At 34.7% G+C, this 19,678-nt stretch overlaps 1 protein-coding gene across 6 annotated transcripts in view; it reads right to left on the bottom strand.

Moving 5' to 3' along the window:
• The window catches only part of ANKRD28 (ankyrin repeat domain 28), a 183,179-nt gene that overhangs the window by 35,209 nt on the left and 128,292 nt on the right, over positions 1-19,678 (bottom strand). For all 6 annotated transcript variants that reach the window (XM_054595438.1, XM_054595441.1, XM_054595440.1 and 3 more), the window contains 5 exons: positions 17,678-17,820; positions 14,781-14,993; positions 3,314-3,392; positions 2,353-2,467; positions 1,029-1,111 (listed from right to left, as the gene is read on the bottom strand). In XM_054595438.1, the coding sequence (XP_054451413.1) occupies positions 1,029-1,111; positions 2,353-2,467; positions 3,314-3,392; positions 14,781-14,993; positions 17,678-17,820 (633 nt within the window). The remainder of the gene's footprint in view (positions 1-1,028; positions 1,112-2,352; positions 2,468-3,313; positions 3,393-14,780; positions 14,994-17,677; positions 17,821-19,678) is intronic.

The following is a 19,678-nucleotide window of genomic DNA, read 5'->3' as shown; positions in this document are numbered from 1 at the left end:
AGATTAGTAGTTGCTTAGGGCTAGAGGAGGCCGGAAATATGGATTGACTGCTAATGGGGTTTTCTTTTAGAAGGAAATAAATATGTTCTAAAACTGAGTGTAGCGATGGTTATACACCTTAAAGAATATGCTAAAAAAGACTTAAGACTAAACTTTAAAAGGATGAATTGTGTGATATGTGAATTATATCTTAATGGAGATTTTTTTTTTTAAAAGTCACATTTATTACTAAAACTGAGAAGAGATTTTAGAATTCTCTTTCATAGATACGTAGGTATGTGAGTACTTGTAGACACACAAACACACACACACAAACTTTAAAAACTCAGAGTGGAATTAACTCACTTAAGGATTATCATTTAAGAAAAACTCAGACATGTTTGTCTCACAATGTGTTAATTTTCACTGAAACTTTCTCATAATTCTTACAGCAATCATGAGTATTAATATATAGAGTGCGTTCGACTTTGTTAATACTCTGAGAAATATAGTATCATTTAAAATCAATTAACTCTTATATATTTAGTAATCCTATGCATTGAATAAGGACCATAGTTTTGTAGTAATATTTATAGAAAGCTACTGATTCAGTTTCGTTTCAAACTGACTATGGTATTTTGAAATATTAATTAGATGACAAATAACCTCATAAACCAATAAGATATTATAGGATGGCTATCAGCTCTTTAAAAAGGAAGCAAGCAAATGAAGATATTTTGCTTCTACACATAAAGGGACAATTCAGAAAGACTACCATTCAATGAATAGAAGTTGCTTTAGAAATATTCCACATCCTATTCCTCAACTAATAGAGGGAAATCACTGGGAAAATAAAACCTTTCCAAGAGATGAAGAGAAAGCTGAATCTTAAAATTAAAGGATCCAACATTTTCTTAGAGGTTAATAAATGATTCAGCCATGGAGATACCTATATGTGATTTTGGAAGAAAAGAATAAAAAAAATTGTATTAAAACAGGGGGTGGGGGATGGGAAGACAAAAGAATCAGTCTGCAAAGGTTCCACTTACCAGAAGAAAGAAGTTTCCTGCAGCAATCTGAGAAACCACTTAAGGCTGCCAAATGGAGTGGGAACATTCCATGTATACCACGCCTGAAGTAAAAAGGACAGTATCGTTAAAATACAAGAAAAATACAATCATTAAATAAATTACAAAGAATCTAAAAGGAAAAACGTAGATGAGTCAAAATCTTAACTTCTGGAGAGCAATTTGGCAAAAGGCTGAAGGTGGGTATAAGGTACTATCCAGCAATTTTCCTCAGACTAAGGTTTTTCAACTGCAGCACTATTGCCATCATGAACTTTGTTGCGTGTGGGGGTGGGGGTGGTAGTGGGGACTATCATGTGCTTTCTAGATGTTCAGCAGTGCTCCTGGGCTCTACCTACACTATATGAATTAACATCTTCCTCCTTAATTATTACAATCAAAAATGTCTCTGGACATTTGCATAGAGTACAAAACCCATTCATTCTCCCTTCTTCGCCATTGATAATCGTTACAAGGCAGTTCACTGCAATAATTTTTGTAACAGGAAAAAACTGGGAACAAGTTATATTTGTAAATAAGGTGAGCAAATTGTGAGGTCTTTATACAATAATTAAATTTTATGAAATGAACTAATTACAGTTACTTGCAGAGATGTAAGAAAAAAAGGCTCAAATTTATATCTACATAACTAAGTTCATATAAAAATGTACAAACATATCACTTATAGAAAGTTTAAAAGGTTTAAAACATGTTAATATATAAATGTAATAAAATTTTAAAAACATACATAGAAATGCTAAACATAATTTAAGTAGGGTGCTTACTTCTGCAGAGCATGCAAGAGAATCCAGCTCTCAAAAAAAATCTTACATGGACATTTTAACTTATAAAATAGATAAAAATGAGCTGTCTTGACCAAAGTTGGGGTCATGAAATCCTTTGCAGCAGCTACCAAGGAATCTCTAAACTCTGCAGCACCAAGTCTGAAAACTACTATCTAGAGATAGTATTACTTTAATGAAAAAAGTATTCAGTATATACATTCTTTTATTTAGAGTAAAAATAGACCACAAAATTTGAAGCTCTAATCAAAACTCCATAATCCAGAAAGAACTGAGATTAAAAGATAAATACAAATACTCTATGCTGGCTTACCAAATGAAAGTGCATCAAGCATTCTATTCTACCACATCATAAACACAAAAAGGAGGAAAAAAAAGCTCCAGCGATTAGTACAATATCGAGGACAAAAATCCACATTTCTACTTGTAATATCTAGGCAACTGAGGTTCACTTCCTTGTGTGTTTTCCTGCCACAGATATCAACACCTTGGTGAGTACTTACTTTGCAGTGTCAGCACCACTTGTAATAAGAGTGTTGATTAGCAGCTCATGGCCGTACCTTGCTGCTATGTGCAAAGGGGTGTTTCCGTTCTTATCCTCACAGTCAATTACAGCTCCTGCAATAAAGGACATACTATCAGACACTAGACTATACAAAGATCAAGACAAATCTATTATAGGAAAAGCAAGATAAAGTGCTATTCAAGCACAACTAACAGATATAGCAATTTAACTAGATTTCATTCACAATACATACTGGTCCAGGCACTTGAGTTATAGATAGAGATCTAGGGTCCTATATATTTGGAAACCACTATATTAAAACAAAATTAAATGCATTTCTTTAGGACAAGACTTTTCAGAGCTTTAATGTGCACACTCTCTGTATCATCAAAAATATTGCATGCAGTGTTCACTAAGTATTTGATCATGACCCTGTTCCTGCTTTCCCCCTGCAAAATCATTAACAGCTATTATTTTGAGGACTATTAACAGTTTCTTGGAACATGGCTTGGGAAACACTGCTTTAAAATAATGCACCTAAGGTTGACTCGCCTAATATTAATTCAAATGCAAAATAATACAAAGTCTGAAAATAAATGAAAATCCAAGAAATAGTTCAAAATATTAAAAAGGTGAAAAAAGATATTGACAACAGAATTTTGTTTATATATAATACACATTGCAGTGGAAAGGCAGAGTTTTCTCTTCAGCAATGTTTTAAAACTGCCAGCACTAACTGCTAGAGAAATTATATTTATAATTCAGGGGAAAAACCAAATATAAATGAAAGAAATTATGAAAGATATATGTGGCATTTTATATGCTTTATTATTTGATTTTCATGAGATCTGATATCAAACATTAAAAATACAGACTGCTAAGACAATTCCTCAGTACCATTCATTTTGTGGATGTTTTTACTACATTTAAGAAAAAAAACAAACAGAAATACTTTTTACCACTCTGGATAATGGTTTGTGATCTGGAGAATCTACCGTGGAGGGCAGTCATGTGCAGCGGGGTTTTCCCATCTTTGCTCTGAAATAATCAAATAAAAGAAATTTATTGTTCCATCCATATTATGGAATACTTCGTTTTATTTTGAATATCCTCCTGTATTTTTATTTTGTATAGTTATTACTCAAGCATTAAGTTTAATTGAAGACTATGAAGATAAAACAGTTGTTCAAAATTTTGAACTAATTTTTGTAGCATGTATATCATAAAGTACAAATATAAAAAAAATGCCTACAGTTTATAAAAAACTCTGCATGGTAGGTACAGTGTATTTTTTTAATTGATTTTTTTTAAGGGAGAGAGAAGAAAGGAGAGAAAGAGAGAGGGAGAAAAACATTAATTTGTTGTTTCACCTATTTATGCATTCATTGGTTGATTCCTATATGTGCCCTGACTGGGGCGACTGAACTGGCAACCGTGGTGTGTTGGGGATACCCATTACCCGGCCCAAGCTGATACAGTATAATCTTAACATCATTCCTAACTCATAGGTGAGAAAACTAAAGCACAAAGGTATTTAATGATTCAACCAAGTCATATAATTGGGAGTGGTACACAGTCAGGATATGCTTCCTACATTTCAAAAATATCATCTTGCTATAATTCATTTTAAGAAATGCTTAGTTCTCCTCAATCAAGGAAAACTGAATGTTATAATTAACCTCACCCTATAATTCACTTAAAAAACTTGATATATTATTTTGTTTACAATTATTTGTAATAACTATGGTTAGCTTTTTTCTCAAATTACTTAAAATAATAAATCAAACTATTTGTGCATAGGTGTATTTAATGTGAAAGTTCTGAAATTCTAATGGAGTTCCAAATATGAAAATAAAAAACAATGCCTGAGTTAGGTGATGTCTTTTATGCTGAGTTAGGTAGTCTTTTCTTCCCTAAAATTGTTTTGTTAATCAAAACATACACAGAGTTTACAGTCAACTAAAATCTTAACCCCATTTCCTACATACTATTATTAGACTATTCCCTTTTAAAAGTTTACTCCCCTCCCCCGCAACTCTGTTCCTCAATGAGAACACTTCTGTTCTGGATTTTCTGCTGGTATCTCTCTTGAACTTTATTTTTAAACAAACAAACAAAAAAACCAAACATATATATGACCATCAAAAAGGAAAGAAACTTTTGCAAGTCCTAATTCTTCAACAATATTCAACATACATTCCATGTACATATTCAAAATTGAAATGCTCTGTGTCCTAAGTTTCCACTAACACTGTATAATTCAAATCTACTTAAGAAACCCTCATGCAATTCATATAAAGATGGAGTATTAGATCTATTTCATAAATACCTATAAGTATTTGACTCCATTTTATATTATTTCTTCAAGCAAACAGCCAACGGCCAAATGATCTTAAAGAATTTTCAAACTTTTGGAGACACAGTGTGTGCAAAAAAGAGAAAAACAAACAAAAAACAATAAAGTGAGCAAGTATGCTCAGGCTCTGGAGTCAGAATAACCTGAGCATGAATCCCATCTGTTACTTTCCACAGCAAGATTTTAGAAAAGTTGCCTAAATTCCTGAGCCTTTACTTCCTCAATTAAAAATGGATATAATACTACCTATATCTCATAGGTCTGTTGTATAAAATAAATGTATTAATCTTTGCAAAACACTCATGTAACACATGAGTGTCTGTTACAATATAAACTTTTATTTCTATTTGGTGTCTTTACTTACGTACCAGTTGTTATTCTTTCAACCAGGAAAAAAACAAAACAAAACAAAAAGCACTGTAGTGTCTTTTCAAAATGTTCCCTAATCTCTTACCTACATTTTTTATAGAACCCCCCCTAAACTGTAATAAAAATTTGAGCTCATAAAATGATGAAATTTGAAAGATACAGTTATAGCTAACATCTATAGATAGAGTAAAGCACTATGTTCCAGCCACAGTTTTAAAATATACTAGTCATTTACTCCTCACAACCTTGTAAGACAGGTAATATTAATCCTTTTTTATAGGCCCTGGGATTAAGTAATGTAACCAGGTTTCAGAGATAGTAAGTGGTAAAGTCCTTTACTATATGCATATAGGTGGCAATGGATTAACATTTTACTTTCTACATACTCATCATAAAAAATATAGCAAAGAAAAAAGATTCACATTACCAGGTAAAAAGTTCACCTAAGACAGGTTAGGAGGGAGGAAAGGACATTTATTTCTCTCTGAATTGAAGGGACAATAGGTAGATTTTTTTCTTAAGTCACCATAACTCATTTCAGAATCATAAAAAAGATTCACCAAAATTCTAAGAGCTGGTTTCACAGGTGACCACAAACAGCAGCAGCAGCAGCAGCAGCAGCAGCAGCAGCAGCAGCAGCAGCAACAACAACAACAACAGTCACATATATCACAGTATGTTTTAAAGTATTTGGGGACTTTGTTTATCTGACCAAAATTTATTATTAAAAAAGAACAGGGGAATGGGGGTGGGCGAGGGGGGTATGTGTGTGGAGGAAAGGTGTGTATAGAGACGATACAATCAATGCCCTGGGGCTCATATTACTCAAGGTCATAAATATCAGAACTATATTGCTTTAAACTCTATTCATTTTCCCTCTAAATAGTACTTTGTAGGACAATCAATTCTTATAAACTAAGTAATTACAAACCTAAATTCACATTCTGATTTTTAGTCATCCACAACTTTTAATTAAGGACAGAAACATCAAAATGGAGAATGGGATACCAAAAATTTGATAAGCAATGATTTGAAAAATATAGGAAACACAGGTGTTGAATGAAGATATAGTCTTGAATGAATATTATACAGAAGGTCCTCAAATAATGTTTTGTTATTAATGTTGATGAGATACTGCAGGAACTTTTGTTTGTATCAATTAGCTTATGGTAAAACTAGTTTCATTATATGTCGTTCTGCCTGGTTGCAGAAACTATCAATGACATTTAGAACTTGTACATTCTTACTGGTTGAAAACTCAGTTATTAACAATTTTTATATACTTTTAGAGTAGGAAGGTACTTTAAAAGTCATTAAAACCTGGGCAATGTATTCCAATGAACTTAGCAATAAGGTAACTGTACAACTGCATATAAATGAATGTCATACATCCATAGGTGGGATTAAAGAAACTTTTATGAAATCTATTTTTAAACCAACATCATAGGCTTTTGCCTTCAAATATACTTAACCACCACATTTTAATTGCTTTATTAAGTGTGTCTCTTGTAGCAGGACTGATTCTCATTTCTGCATTTCAGAATATAGACTTAAAAACAATCAAAGGTACAGAAGTCAGCTTGTAAGCACTGACATGTGAATCAAGTAATTCATTATAATCAAATATTAAATATGCACATATAAATGGCGTATATAAAATAGAAAGTCTAATTTTTACCCTTATAGGACAGTACCATATAAACTAAAATATGTGTAATAGCTAATGATATAGGTAAACCTCCCTTATTCCATGAAATGCAATATTTAGTATATAAAGATGATTTTATTTACAGGGACTATAAAAATGTGTCTCACAGAGACTAAAAAGATTTCATTGTGATCTTTCCTTTTGAGGAATGTTAAGATAATCTCAACATTTTTATTTTTGAAATAGCCTAATCTTCATTAACATTATTAGGCCTTTGAGGAAATAAGTAAGAAATCTGCACTCCACCCCAAGATATTTTTCTGAGTCTTCATTATTCAAACAGTAGGAATTCTAAAAACCAAAATAAGCAGTTCAAACACATTATGAATACATTTTTAGTAATTATTTAGACTATTAAAAAAACTTTAGTAGGTGATTTGATTGAGAGCTGAAAACTTTAAATATGTATTCTTAAAAAAGATACTTTAACTATAAGCATGTCTTTTTCTTCTTTGGGTGTGATATGTATAAATTTTGTCCTTTAGCTGGGAGTGGGCAATTTAGAGCAATGACCTAATTACAGATAGACTTACTGCTGCTGTAGTTGTCAGAGTGGGTCAGTGGCTTCATTAAAGGCTCCTCTAAAGTTAGAGAGGTTTAAAAAAATAAAAAAATAAATAAATAAAAAGAAAAAGAAAAAAAAAAAACGGACTCCTTTCTCTACCAGTCTGAAATACACTGGCTCATCGTATCTACAAAAGGGGCTAAAAATCTTAGGTAATTAAAGCTCTAAATACCGCATTTTAAGCTTAAATGTTTACTTATTATAAATGGTTCAATTCTGTCTGCGGGTTTTTGGGTTGTTTTTTTTTTACATACCACAAGACATGGTCTGGCAAGTGCTCAAATATAGAAGCAATTGGTGAAAGCATCTCGGAGTATCTGAAGTATTGATTATATAAGTAGTGATGTTCAAAATCATGGTTGTATATGTTTTCATAGGCTTATACAGTAAGAGTGCCATTTATTTTGGCTCCAGAATTTTCTCATTTTTAAAATTCAAATGCTCACTCCTGAAAGTAACTGTAACCAAAAAACCAAAAAGCAACTCCCTTTATATGCATGATATTGGTCTAATTTTTCTAACATTGTGAAAAATTTCAAAACAGAAAAATTAAAAGAATATTAGAGTGAATACCCATACACATACCACTGAGATTCTACTCTAGCATTTTACTATACGTGCATTATCACACAGCAATCTCTTCATCTATCCATTATCTAATTATGTGATGCTTTTCAAAGGTAGTTGCAGAGTACCCAAGACAGAGAAGTGGAAGCTACACTAATCTCCTAGGGCCAAACTGGATTTACAACTAAATTAAAGAAAAATCATCCTAATAACCAACTGAACACTAGCTGGAGATAAGCCTTATACCTAAGGACAGGGAGAAGCCACATCACCACAATGAGACTGGTAGGAAGTGTGGAGGACGTGCAAGATGGCTGGCTAGGCTCCCATGGGCAGCAGCTAAAGTCATGGAGGAATATTTCAGCGGCTGGGGGGATTCTCCCTCAGAAGTGTGGGGTCTAAACAGCAAGCTGGACTTCCCAGCCTACAGCACCGGAACCAGGAAAGGACCCCAGCTGTGAAAAGCAGCAGGGTTTTTGTCCGACAGGGACAGATGGCTGGAGACTCAGAGAGCCTCTTAAAGGGCCAATGCACAAAATTTCATTGGCAGCCACTTACCCTGGGCTCTAGCAGAGGACGGCGGAGTGGACTAAAGATGCACAAAGAGAGTTTTTGGGCTGGTAGCTCTGGGGAGAGAACTGAACAGACAGCTGCCAGGATCCATGTAATGAGTCATTCCCCATACTACAGATGCTGTCCTTCTTAGGCAGAGCACTCCCCTCCTAGTGGCATCATCCTGAAGGGAAGTAATAGCCCCTCCTGCAGGAATTACTCTGCCCCACCCTGTGGAGCTTAAGCCAGGCTACTGAGCACTTGAGGCTATATCAGTGAATGGTTTAACAACTAAGTGGATCTCTGAGAACTCTGAGACTTCAGCTGACCCTCTCCTGGATGGGTCCAGGTAAAATCTGGCCTCAGTGTGCAGGTTGGTCTGTTATGTATACACCCCAGGCCCAGCGGAGGGAGCCACGTGCTGTGGATCGCTGATAGCTACAAAGAGGTTGACAAGGGCCAGTAAGGAGCACTGTCTGACAAAGGTCTACACCAGGGTCTTTGAAGATCCACCTAATACATAGAAACAAATACAAAGAAGCAGTCAAAATGAGAAGACAAAGAAACAGATCCCAAGTGAAAGAACAACAGAGTTCTCAAAAGAGAAACTAAATGCAATGGAGGCAAGTAATTTATCAGATAGAGAGTTTAAGAGTAATGATTATAAGGATACTCAACAGCATGAAAAAAGACATAGAATACACTGTAAGTTAGATGAAGCAGAGGATTGAACCAGTGTTCTGAAAGACAAGGTAGGAAAAAAAAAAAACACCCAGGCAGAGGAGCAAAAAGAAAAAAGAATTTAAAAAAATGAGGACAGCTTCAGAAACATTTTGGACAACATGAAGTGTAACAACATCTGCATCATTGGAATACCAGAAAAAGAAGAGAGCCAGGAAGGGATCGAGAAACTATTTGAAGAAATAATAACTGAAAACTTCCTTAATCTGGTGAAGGAAAAAGTCACACAAGTCCATGATGCTCAGAGTCCCACACAAGTTGGATCCAAATAGGCCTACACCAAGTCACATCATAATTAAAATGACAAGGCTTAAAAGACAAGGAGAGAATCCTAAAAGCTGCAAGAGAAAAACAAGTAGTTACATACAAGAGATCACTAATTAGACTGTCATCTAATTTCTCAACAGACACTTTTCAGGCCAGAAGGGAGTAGCATTAAATATTCAAGGTGACGGAAAGCAAGGATCTACAACCAAAGCTACTTTAGCTAGCAGGGTTATCATTTAAAAATCAAAAGAGAAGTAAGTAAGGGCTTCTCAGACAAGAAAAAGCTAAAGGGAGTTTGTTAGCACCAATAAATATTAAAGGATTTGCTTGAAGAAGAGAGAAAGAAAAAAGAAACAGAAGAAAATAGTCTAATAATGAAATGGCACTAAATACGCATCGATCAATAATCACCTTAAATGTAAATGGCTTAAATGCTCCAACCAAAAGACATAGGGTAGATGAATGGATAAGAAAACAAGACCTGCATATAGGCTACTACCAAGAGATCCATCTTGGATCAAAAGATACACACAGACTAAAAGTAAAGGCATGGAAAAAGATATTTCACACCAATGAAAAGGGAAAAAAAGCAGGGGTAGCAGTAATTATATCTGAGAAAGTAGACTTTAAATTGAAGGCTTTACTAAGAGACAAAGAAGGACACTACATAATGATAAAGGAAACACTCCAACAAGAGAATATAAACCTAGTATAAACATTTACACACCCAACTTAGGACCACCTAAATATGTGAAGCCAATCTTGAATGTACATAAAAGGTAAAACCGACAGATATACAGTCATAGTTGGGGATTTTAGCACCCCATTGACTTCATAGATTTCCCAAAGAGAAAATCAACAAGGAGATAGCAGCCTTAAATGACACACCAAATCAAATAGATTTAATAGATACCTTCAGAACATTTCACCTCAAAGCAGCAGAATATACATACCTTTTAAATGTACACAGAACATTTTTTAGGATAGACCACATGTTAGGATAAAAAACAAGTCTCAATCTTCATTTAAGAAGACTGAAATCATATCAAGCATCTTCTCTGACCACAGTGCTATGAAACTAGAAACGAATTACAAGAAGAACACTGAAAACCATGCAAAGACACGGAAGCTAAATAAACATGTTATTAAACAATGAATGGGTCAACAATGAGATCAAGGAAGAACTCAAAAGGTACCTTGAAACAAATGAAAATGAGGACACAACAATCCAAAATCAGTGGGACACGGGGAACGCAATCCTAAAAGGGAAATTCAAAGCATTACAAGGTCTATCTCAAAAAAAAACAAGAAAAAGCTCAAATAAACAATCTAACTTCACACTTAAAGGAATGCGAAAAAGAACAACAAACAAAGCCCAAAGTGAGTAGAAGGAAGGGAATAATAAAGATCAAAGCAGAAATAAATGAAAGAGTCTTAAAAAAAACATACAAAAGATCAAATAATCCAAGAGCTGGCTCTTTGGAAAGATAAACAAGACTGACAAACTTCTAACCAGACTCATCAAGAAAAAAAGAGAGAGGACCCAAGTAAATAAAATCAGAAATGAAAGAGTAGAAATAACAACTGACACCAAAGAAACACAAAGGATTGTCAGAAAACATTATGAACAACTATATGCCAACAAACTGGACAACCTGGATGAAATGGATAAATTCATAGAAACATACAAACTTCCTAAACTAAATCTGGAAGTATTTCCGGATCTGGAGAGAATCTGAATAGACAGATTACACCTAGTGAAGTTGAAGCAGTAATCAAAAAAATCCCAACAAATAAAAGTCCTGGACCAGATGGCTTCCCAGATAAATTTTACCAAACATTTCTGAGAAGAACTAACACCTCTCCTTCCCAAACTATTTCAAAACATTCAAGAGGAAGGAGTCAAGCTCATTTACAAGATCAGTGCTGCCTAATTCCAAAACCAGATAAAGACACTACCAAAAAAAAAATATATATATATATATATACATATAGGCAAATATGCCTATGAACAAACACACTAAAATAAGTAAACTGAATACAGCAATACATCAAAAAGATCATACTTTATAATCAAGTGGAATTTATTCTGGGAATGCATGGTTGGTACAACATTGACAAATCATTAAATGTGATTCACTCCATGAATAAAATGAATAAAAGCCACATGATCGTATCAACAGATGCAGAGAAAACACTTGATAAAACCCAGCACCCATTTATGATAAAAACTCTTGGCAAAGTGGGATTAGAGGGAACATACCTAAACATGATAAAGGCCACATATCACAAATCCACTGCCAGCATCATACTCAATGGGCAAAAACTACAAGCATTCCTCTTCAGATGGGGAACTGGACTGAAATGTCTGCTTCACCTCTCTTATTCAACACAGTATTTGAAGTCTGAGCCACAGCAATCAGACAAGAAGAAATAAAAGGCATCCAAATTGGAAAGGAAGAAGGAAAGCTGTCTTTTTTTTTGAAGATAACATGATACTATACATAGAGGACTCCAAAGATTCCACCAAGAAACTATAAGAACTGATAAATGAATTCACCAAAGTAGCAGGTTACAAAATTAATATCCAGAATCAGTTGCATTTTTATATGCCAATAACAAACTAACAGAAAGGGAAATTAAAAAAACAATCCCATTCACAATTCCTTCAAAAAGAATAATACCAGAGATTAAACCTAACCAAGGATGCGAAAGACCTGCACTTGGAAAATTATAAGACACTGAAGAAACTGAAGAAGATACAAATAAAGTGGAAGCATATACTGTGAGTGTTCAGGTATAGGAAAAATGAATATCATTAAAATGTTCACACTGCCCAAAACAATCTCTATATTCAGCACAATTCCTATCCAGAGTCAATGACATATTTCACAGAACTAGAACAAGTATATCAAAAATGTATATGGAGCCACAAAAGGCCCCCCATAGCAACAGTGATACAGAGAAAGAAGAACAAAGTTCGAGGAATCATGCTACCAATTATCAAATTATACTGTAAGGCCACAGAAATCAAAGCAGCATGGTACTGGCATAAAAACAGACACATAGATCAATGGAACAGAACAGAAAGCCCAAAAATAAACCCAAACCTTAACAGTTAATATTTGACAGAGAAAGCAAGCACATACAATGGGCTAAAGATAGCTTATTCAATAAAGGGTGTTAGGAAAATTACATAGATACATGCAATATCTATGCAAGTTAAATTAGGCCACCTTCTTACACCACACACAAGAATAAATACAAAATGGATCAAAGACTTAAATGTTATAGCCCAAACCATAAAAATCATAGAAGAAAACATAGGCAACAAAATCTTGGGACATTGTTCATAGTACTATTTTATTGGATATATCTCTCCAGGCAAGGGAAACAAAAGAAAAAATAAACAAATGGGACTACATCAAACTGAAAAGTTTTGCACAGCAAAGAAAATCATCAACAAAATAAAAAGACAACCAACAGAATGGGAGAACATAGTCACTGATACATCTGGTATCAGGGGTTAATATCTAAAATTTATATAGAAGTTACAAAACTCACAGCAAAAACATCAAACAATCCAATCTAAAAAATGGGCAAAGGACCTGAATAGACACTTCTCCAAAGAGGACATACAGATGGCCCAGAGACTTATGAAAAGATGCTCAATATGGCTCATCATCAGAGAAATGGAAATTAAAACCCCAATGAGATATAATCTCACACCTGTCAGAAGGGCTATCATCAATAAATCAACAAACAAGAAGTGCTGGTGAGGATGTGGAGAAAAGGGAGCCCCTTTGCTCAAATAGATTTAATAGATACCTTCAGAACATTTCACCTCAAAGCAGCAGAATATACATATCTTTTGCACTGTTGGTGGGGATGCAAACTGGTGCAGCCACTAAGGAAAGTGGTATGGAGATATCTCAAAAAATTAAAAATGGATCTGCCTTTTGACCAGCGATCCCACTTCTGGGAATATATCCGAAGGAACCTGAAACACTAATTCGAAAGAACGTAAGCACCCCTATGTTCATTGCAGCATTATTTACAATTGCGGAGATACAGAAACAGCCCAAGTGTCCATTAGCAGATGAGTGGATAAAACAACTATGGGACATTTACACAATGAAATACTACTCGACTGTAAAAAAGAAGAAAATTTTACCGTTTGTCACAGTATGGATGGACCTGGAGAATTATTATGCTAGGTGAAATAAGCCAATCAGAGAAAGACAAATACCATTTGATTTCACTAATATGTGGAATCTAATGAACAAACTGAGCTAATAGGCAAAATAGACTCATAGATAGAGATCAAGAAGACAGCTAAGGAGGGGGGAATTTTGAGGATGGAAGGATTGAACAAAAAAAAGGACTCATGGACATGGACAACAGTGTGGTGATTGTGAGGGGTAAGGGAGTGTAAGGAGACTAAATGGTAACAGAAAAAATATTTTAAAAATTAAAAAAGAAAAAAAGACAATGTAAACGAAAGTATGAAGACTAAAGTAAGAAACAAATGCGGTCACAAAGTTAGTTGCAGATATCACTACTCTTTACCTCTAAGCACTTTCGGTAAATATAACATTAACTATGACTCAACATTGGTTTGCTACCTTCTAAGGGAAAATTTACATTCCATGAAGCATACACACCTTAAATGTACCACTTCATGAATTTTGACAAATGTTTATGTAATATAAACCCTGTCAAAATACACACCATTATCCATTACCACAGAATGCTTCTCTATGCCCCTTTTCTTCAATCCTTCCTCTCAGGGGCAACAACTGTTCTGTTTTTTTTCCTAACTACAGAACCTGGAATCCCATGTAGATGGAATTTTGTCTGTTCTAGACCTTAGAAATGGAAATAGTGTATATATTCTTGTGTAAGTCTTCATTCACAAAATATTTTAAAAATTCATTTATGTTCTTATATCAGTAATCTGTTACTTTTTGTAGCTGAATGATATTTGTTACTGATACAGTATTTGAAAAAATTTTTAAAAAGATTTTATTAATTTATTTTTAGGGAGAGGGGGAGGAAGGGAGAAAGACAGGGAGAGAAACATCAATGGAGAGAGAAATGTTGATTGGTTGCCTCTTGCATGCACTTCAACCTGGGACCACACCTACCACCCAGATATGTGTCCTGACCAGAACTGGCAACCTTTGGCTTTGCGGAACAATGCCCAACCAACTAAGCCACACTGGTCAGGGCTGTTACTGACATCATTTTAAATGGTGAACTCCTAAATAGTATAACATGGATTCTTATTTTATTTCATACCTTCATGTTGACATCGGCCCCATTGCCTACTAGAAGCTCTAAACACAGTGCTCCATGTGTTGATGCAGCAGCAAAGTGCAAAGGAGTAAATCCTTTTTCATTCTTTTGATTTACATTAGCACCACTGTCTATAAGTTCATTCACTACAACATCTTGTCCATTATAGCAGGCTACATGAAGAGGTGTATTTCCATAGGCATTTGGTTCATTCATCTATTAGGAGAAAAAATGTCGGTGTTAAAGTAGTCTTGCTATTTATCATTGTTGTGAGTTATTTTAGCAACACTGTGATTGCAATTGAATTATTAAAGTGAGAAACAGACAGGGATAAATACACAGGCTTATAATTCTAAAGTTATTTTAAAATAATGAACATTAACAACAGCATTTTGCTATCAAATAGATTTTGTACTTTCAGAGAATATAATTCACATTGTATAATATCATTTTCATGACAAAACTGAATAATCCCAAGAAAGATATTTAGGAAAATAAAAACTAAAATAATGTATTTCTAGAAGTCTTCTAGGCACATTCAGAGAATTAACTACTGAGAATCAAGAAAAAAATAAACACGTGTTGAAAATCTGAGGCATAATGAATGATGTATGTGCACATTCTTAGCCTTTTTGCTTGTAGTGACAAAATGTTAAAGTTGGTAATGTAGTAGAGATTAGGAATTTTAAAAAAGGAGTGACATTTTTTCTCTTTAATACATTTTTGCAACAAACTTGTGCTCTAGATATTTTCCACTATTACATGTTGACATTTTACCAAAATGAATGGGTTCAAAACATATGCTTAAATACTGAAAAATAATTCAAGGAACTTGAGTTTTTTTCTTTTTCTAATACATAAAATTGTCAAAAGTTTACATGACAATTGCCCAAAGAAATGTCTGGACTTTTCTTGACCTTGTCTTCTGGGATGTAATAATACACAGCATACCTAATAAGAGTGTCCTTTTTTAGGGAGGGAGCTGGCTACACTGGATCTTAGAGTTGGATTGACTACAGCTAGTAAGTCTTAGGGTAGGAGTGACCACACCATATAAACCAACCATGTGATTTAGGGTAGGGGCTTTGAGTCCCTTGGTATCTCAATGGACTTAGAGATTGAAATCAACCTGTGGGCAACTGATAAGTCAATCCTGCCTATGTAATGGAGCTTCAAAAAAAAAAACACTGGAAATGAAGCTCAGGTGAGTCTTCCTGGTTGGCCCTGCTATGTGCACACTGTTATACACTGATACTGCATAGTAAGGACTCCTAAATCTATGGGGAGAGGCCAATGGAAGCTTTGTGTTTAGAACCTACACTCTGCCCTACATGTCTCTTCCTCCAGCTGATCTTACTTTGTATCTTAGCTGTGTAATGAACCATAACTATGTGTATAATAGCTTTTAGTAAGTTTTTTGAGTGATTCTGTTAAATTATGGAACCTGAAGGTAGTTTTCAGAACCCCCCCAAAACTTTTGGTCAGAAGTAAAGGTAGTCTTGTATGGAGACTGTGCCCTCAAACCTTGTAGTTGGTCCCAACTTATTACAACTTTATTTACCATTTTCTTTTTTCAGATACCTGGTAACAGAAATTGGAGGAAGTGAAAAAGTAACATGTAACTTTAGTCAAAGTACCTAGATTTCATCACCAAAAGACAGGAGACAAGAATTGAGTCTCCCTCAGAGCCTCCAGAGCTTTCAGATTAAATTTGTTTTAAGTCACTCATGTTATGGTTATTTTATGGTTATATGGTTATTTACTAGGAAACTAATAAATCATGCAAGTGGAGGCCACACATTACTAAATAGCTCTAAGTCTGACCACTTACATCAAAGTATATGCAAATGTTATTTTACTGCAATAAAGTAAGTTTTAAAAACTGTACCAGAAAGAAACTTGAACTAGGGATGAGAATCAAGATTGCCTCATCTATCTAGATCAGGGGTCTTTAAAAGTTACTATAGATAAAGAGGTATAAGAACTGTTCAGTTGAAATAAAACTTTTATCCATTTGCATTCTAAAAGATGCCTAACAATGTGTTTAGATTTTTGGAACTTCTCAAGGTCCCCACAATTTAGTAATTACCTGTTTGCTTTATGCAAAGTGCTTCACAGAGTCCTTAAATTAAGAGACTACTCAGCTCTGCAGTCCTGACATGTGTTCTTTGTCCAACCAGACTACCACTCACCCCCTTTTTGTTTGTCTTATCTAAGTTGCCTGCCTCTAGCAGTCTTACCTTCTCTCTCCTTCTAATTCATTGCTTTTAATTTGTTTTGAAGAACTGGACGAGTTTGTCAGAACTGTACTTAATATAAGAGTAAAGATACTCTTGGGTGAAAAGCACATGTGCTTAAAGAATGGCCTGTGAAAGCTACAGATATTTTTAGCTATCTCAATTCAGGAATCACATATAATCAGATAAAGCAGCAATCCTTCCTAACGAAACACAGTTGATGGGCAAGTGCCTCTGGTTTTCCTGCCTAGCTCTTGCCTATATGCCGGAATGTGAACTGCTACAGTCATTTAAAGGCAATAGTAGATTAAGTGGGTAAGTAAGACTAACCATAACCTAACCACTTAGGAAAAATAATCTAAGTGTTTCCATAGCTGAAATGGAGCTACAGGGCCTGGAATATGATGGAAAAATAAAACTTCTGTCACTCAATCATTCACCTTTGAAATGCATTTTTACCTATTAATATACTCTGAGTAATTACATGTCTTAATCAGGTATCAGTGCACTACATATTATGTAAAAAGACTATAAGTATCTGGTTAAAATACAAAAACATTATTATATGAAATCATCTTGTAAATCTGAAATAACTTCTACCAACAATGAAATCACAAACATAAAATGCTCCATTCTTTTATACTGCTTGGTCTATATACATACATCAACTCCAAGATCTAGAAGGTACTTGACTACACTGATCATTCCACTAGAGGATGCAGCATGGAGAGGTGTATAAGACTTCTTATCCTTGCATGTCACTTCAGCTCCGTGTGCCACAAGTAATTTCACTACTTCAATGTGACCTGAAAATGTGTTTATGAAGAAAAAATAGATAAGCATATGAAAAAATCATATATAATCCTAAATATGTTTAAAGAAAGGTAAAAATGCAAATTAACTAGATAATGCATGACAGGTCGTCAGTAAATCGCATTATAACCAGAGTTGATGGAAGAAAAAAATAAGAATTCGGGATAATTTTGACAAATGCTGATAGAGGAAATAATTGCAAAAACACATTTAATTATTTTATCTAGTGATAAACCTGCCATTTATAATCCTCCTCTGCCTAGACCTTGTTATTTTTCAAGGCTGTTTTACCACTTTTTCAAGTTCTGAAGTCAGTGTTCTACGTCTAACTGTAAGGCATTAATTTATGTTTCTCTGCCTTAGTGAAATCTTATACTTGGAAATCTGGGAGTGACCTGGGGTTGTATCTTAAGAATGTTAGGCCTTTAAAAAGGCCGTTTAGAGAGAGGGGAAGGGAGGGAGAGAGAGAGAGAAAAACACTGATGTATGAGAGAAACATCAATAGGTTGCCTCTCACACATCCCCAACTGGGGACCTGGCCTGAAACCCAGGCATGTGTCCCAACTGGGAATCAAACCAGCAACCCTTAGGTTCATAGGCCAGTGCTCAATCCACTGAGCCACACACCAGTCACGGTAAGAATGTTAGGTCTTTAGAACATGCAGCTAAAAATCTCTTTTCCTCTAGTATTTCTACCAAATTTCCTCAACCAACTTGGTTTGTTATTCACCCTCATTTCAACCAGGATAGGCTAGATTATATAGACTGTGGTTAATGATCAATTCCCAAATCTCAGTGAGTAAACCAGATAGATTTTAGTGTGCTTTTTGAGTGATTCTAGTAAATAATTAGCATTTTATTTCTCATTAACACTGTAACAGCTTGGCAAGAGGGCTCTGTTCAGTCATCCAAGGACCCAGGTTTACCCAGCTGACACCCAGGTTCATTCAGGTGACAGCCTTGATTGTGACTGGTCACTGCCAGAAGGCACAATAGACTGCGGAGTCTCAGAGGTGATGCTGCTTTTAATTAATTTGTTAGAACTAGTCTCAGCCCCATCCGACCACACATGGAGGCCAGGAAGGGGAGCATGTATCTGGAAGGTGGGAGAACCACTATTCTCCTTTTGTATCTTTTCGAATTTTACCAGATTAGGTTGTGCAGTGCCTTCTCTTTCCTTTATTTTCCCCACTCTGTGCCTTTGCTCATGGGATTCCTTCACTGTGTGGGATGTTCAGCTTGGACATCTCTTTTCAATCATTGCTACCAGTAATCCTTGAAGGCTCATGTCAGTTCCCGTCTTCCCTGATTAATCATCTCTCTCCTCTAGAAGTCTTATAATCCAAAAGCACCATGTATCCATAAATACTATCTAATAAACATATAATATCTTGTGATGTTTCTTAAACTTGAATCATTTAACCAACTCTTTAATTGCTTTTATGTGTTAGGTCCTCAAACATGTATCTTCAAAGGCAAATATCACATGCTCTTACATTCTACTTCTTGCTATATTCTATGGGATCAAGAACAGGTGTTATAAACAAAATAGGCACCCAATAACTATTTGGTACATTAAATAAATTCCTTATGATCTTGTGTTTTATATCCCTTCACAGGAAAGTATATTAAGTTAATAATCATAAAAATGAAGCTTTCAAATATAGGCCTCCTATCTTAACAAATTAGGCCATAGATATCACAAGCTGTAAAGTCAAGTAGAGAGAAAAAAAATGTCAGGTAGATTTAGCTGTTTATATATAAATTATCAATTAAAATGAATACTTTCACCTATTTTTCCCCATCTCAGTATGCAAAAAAAAAAAAAAAAATTATTTTTAGGAAAAAAAA

Source organism: Pteronotus mesoamericanus, unplaced genomic scaffold, assembly GCF_021234165.1.
Source record: "Pteronotus mesoamericanus isolate MK-2021 breed Mesoamerican mustached bat unplaced genomic scaffold, CSHL_Meso_final scaffold_54, whole genome shotgun sequence".
Classification (NCBI taxonomy): domain Eukaryota; kingdom Metazoa; phylum Chordata; class Mammalia; order Chiroptera; family Mormoopidae; genus Pteronotus; species Pteronotus mesoamericanus.
The sequence above is the reverse complement of the archived record's forward strand: the minus strand, read 5'-3'. Positions and strand labels throughout refer to the sequence as shown.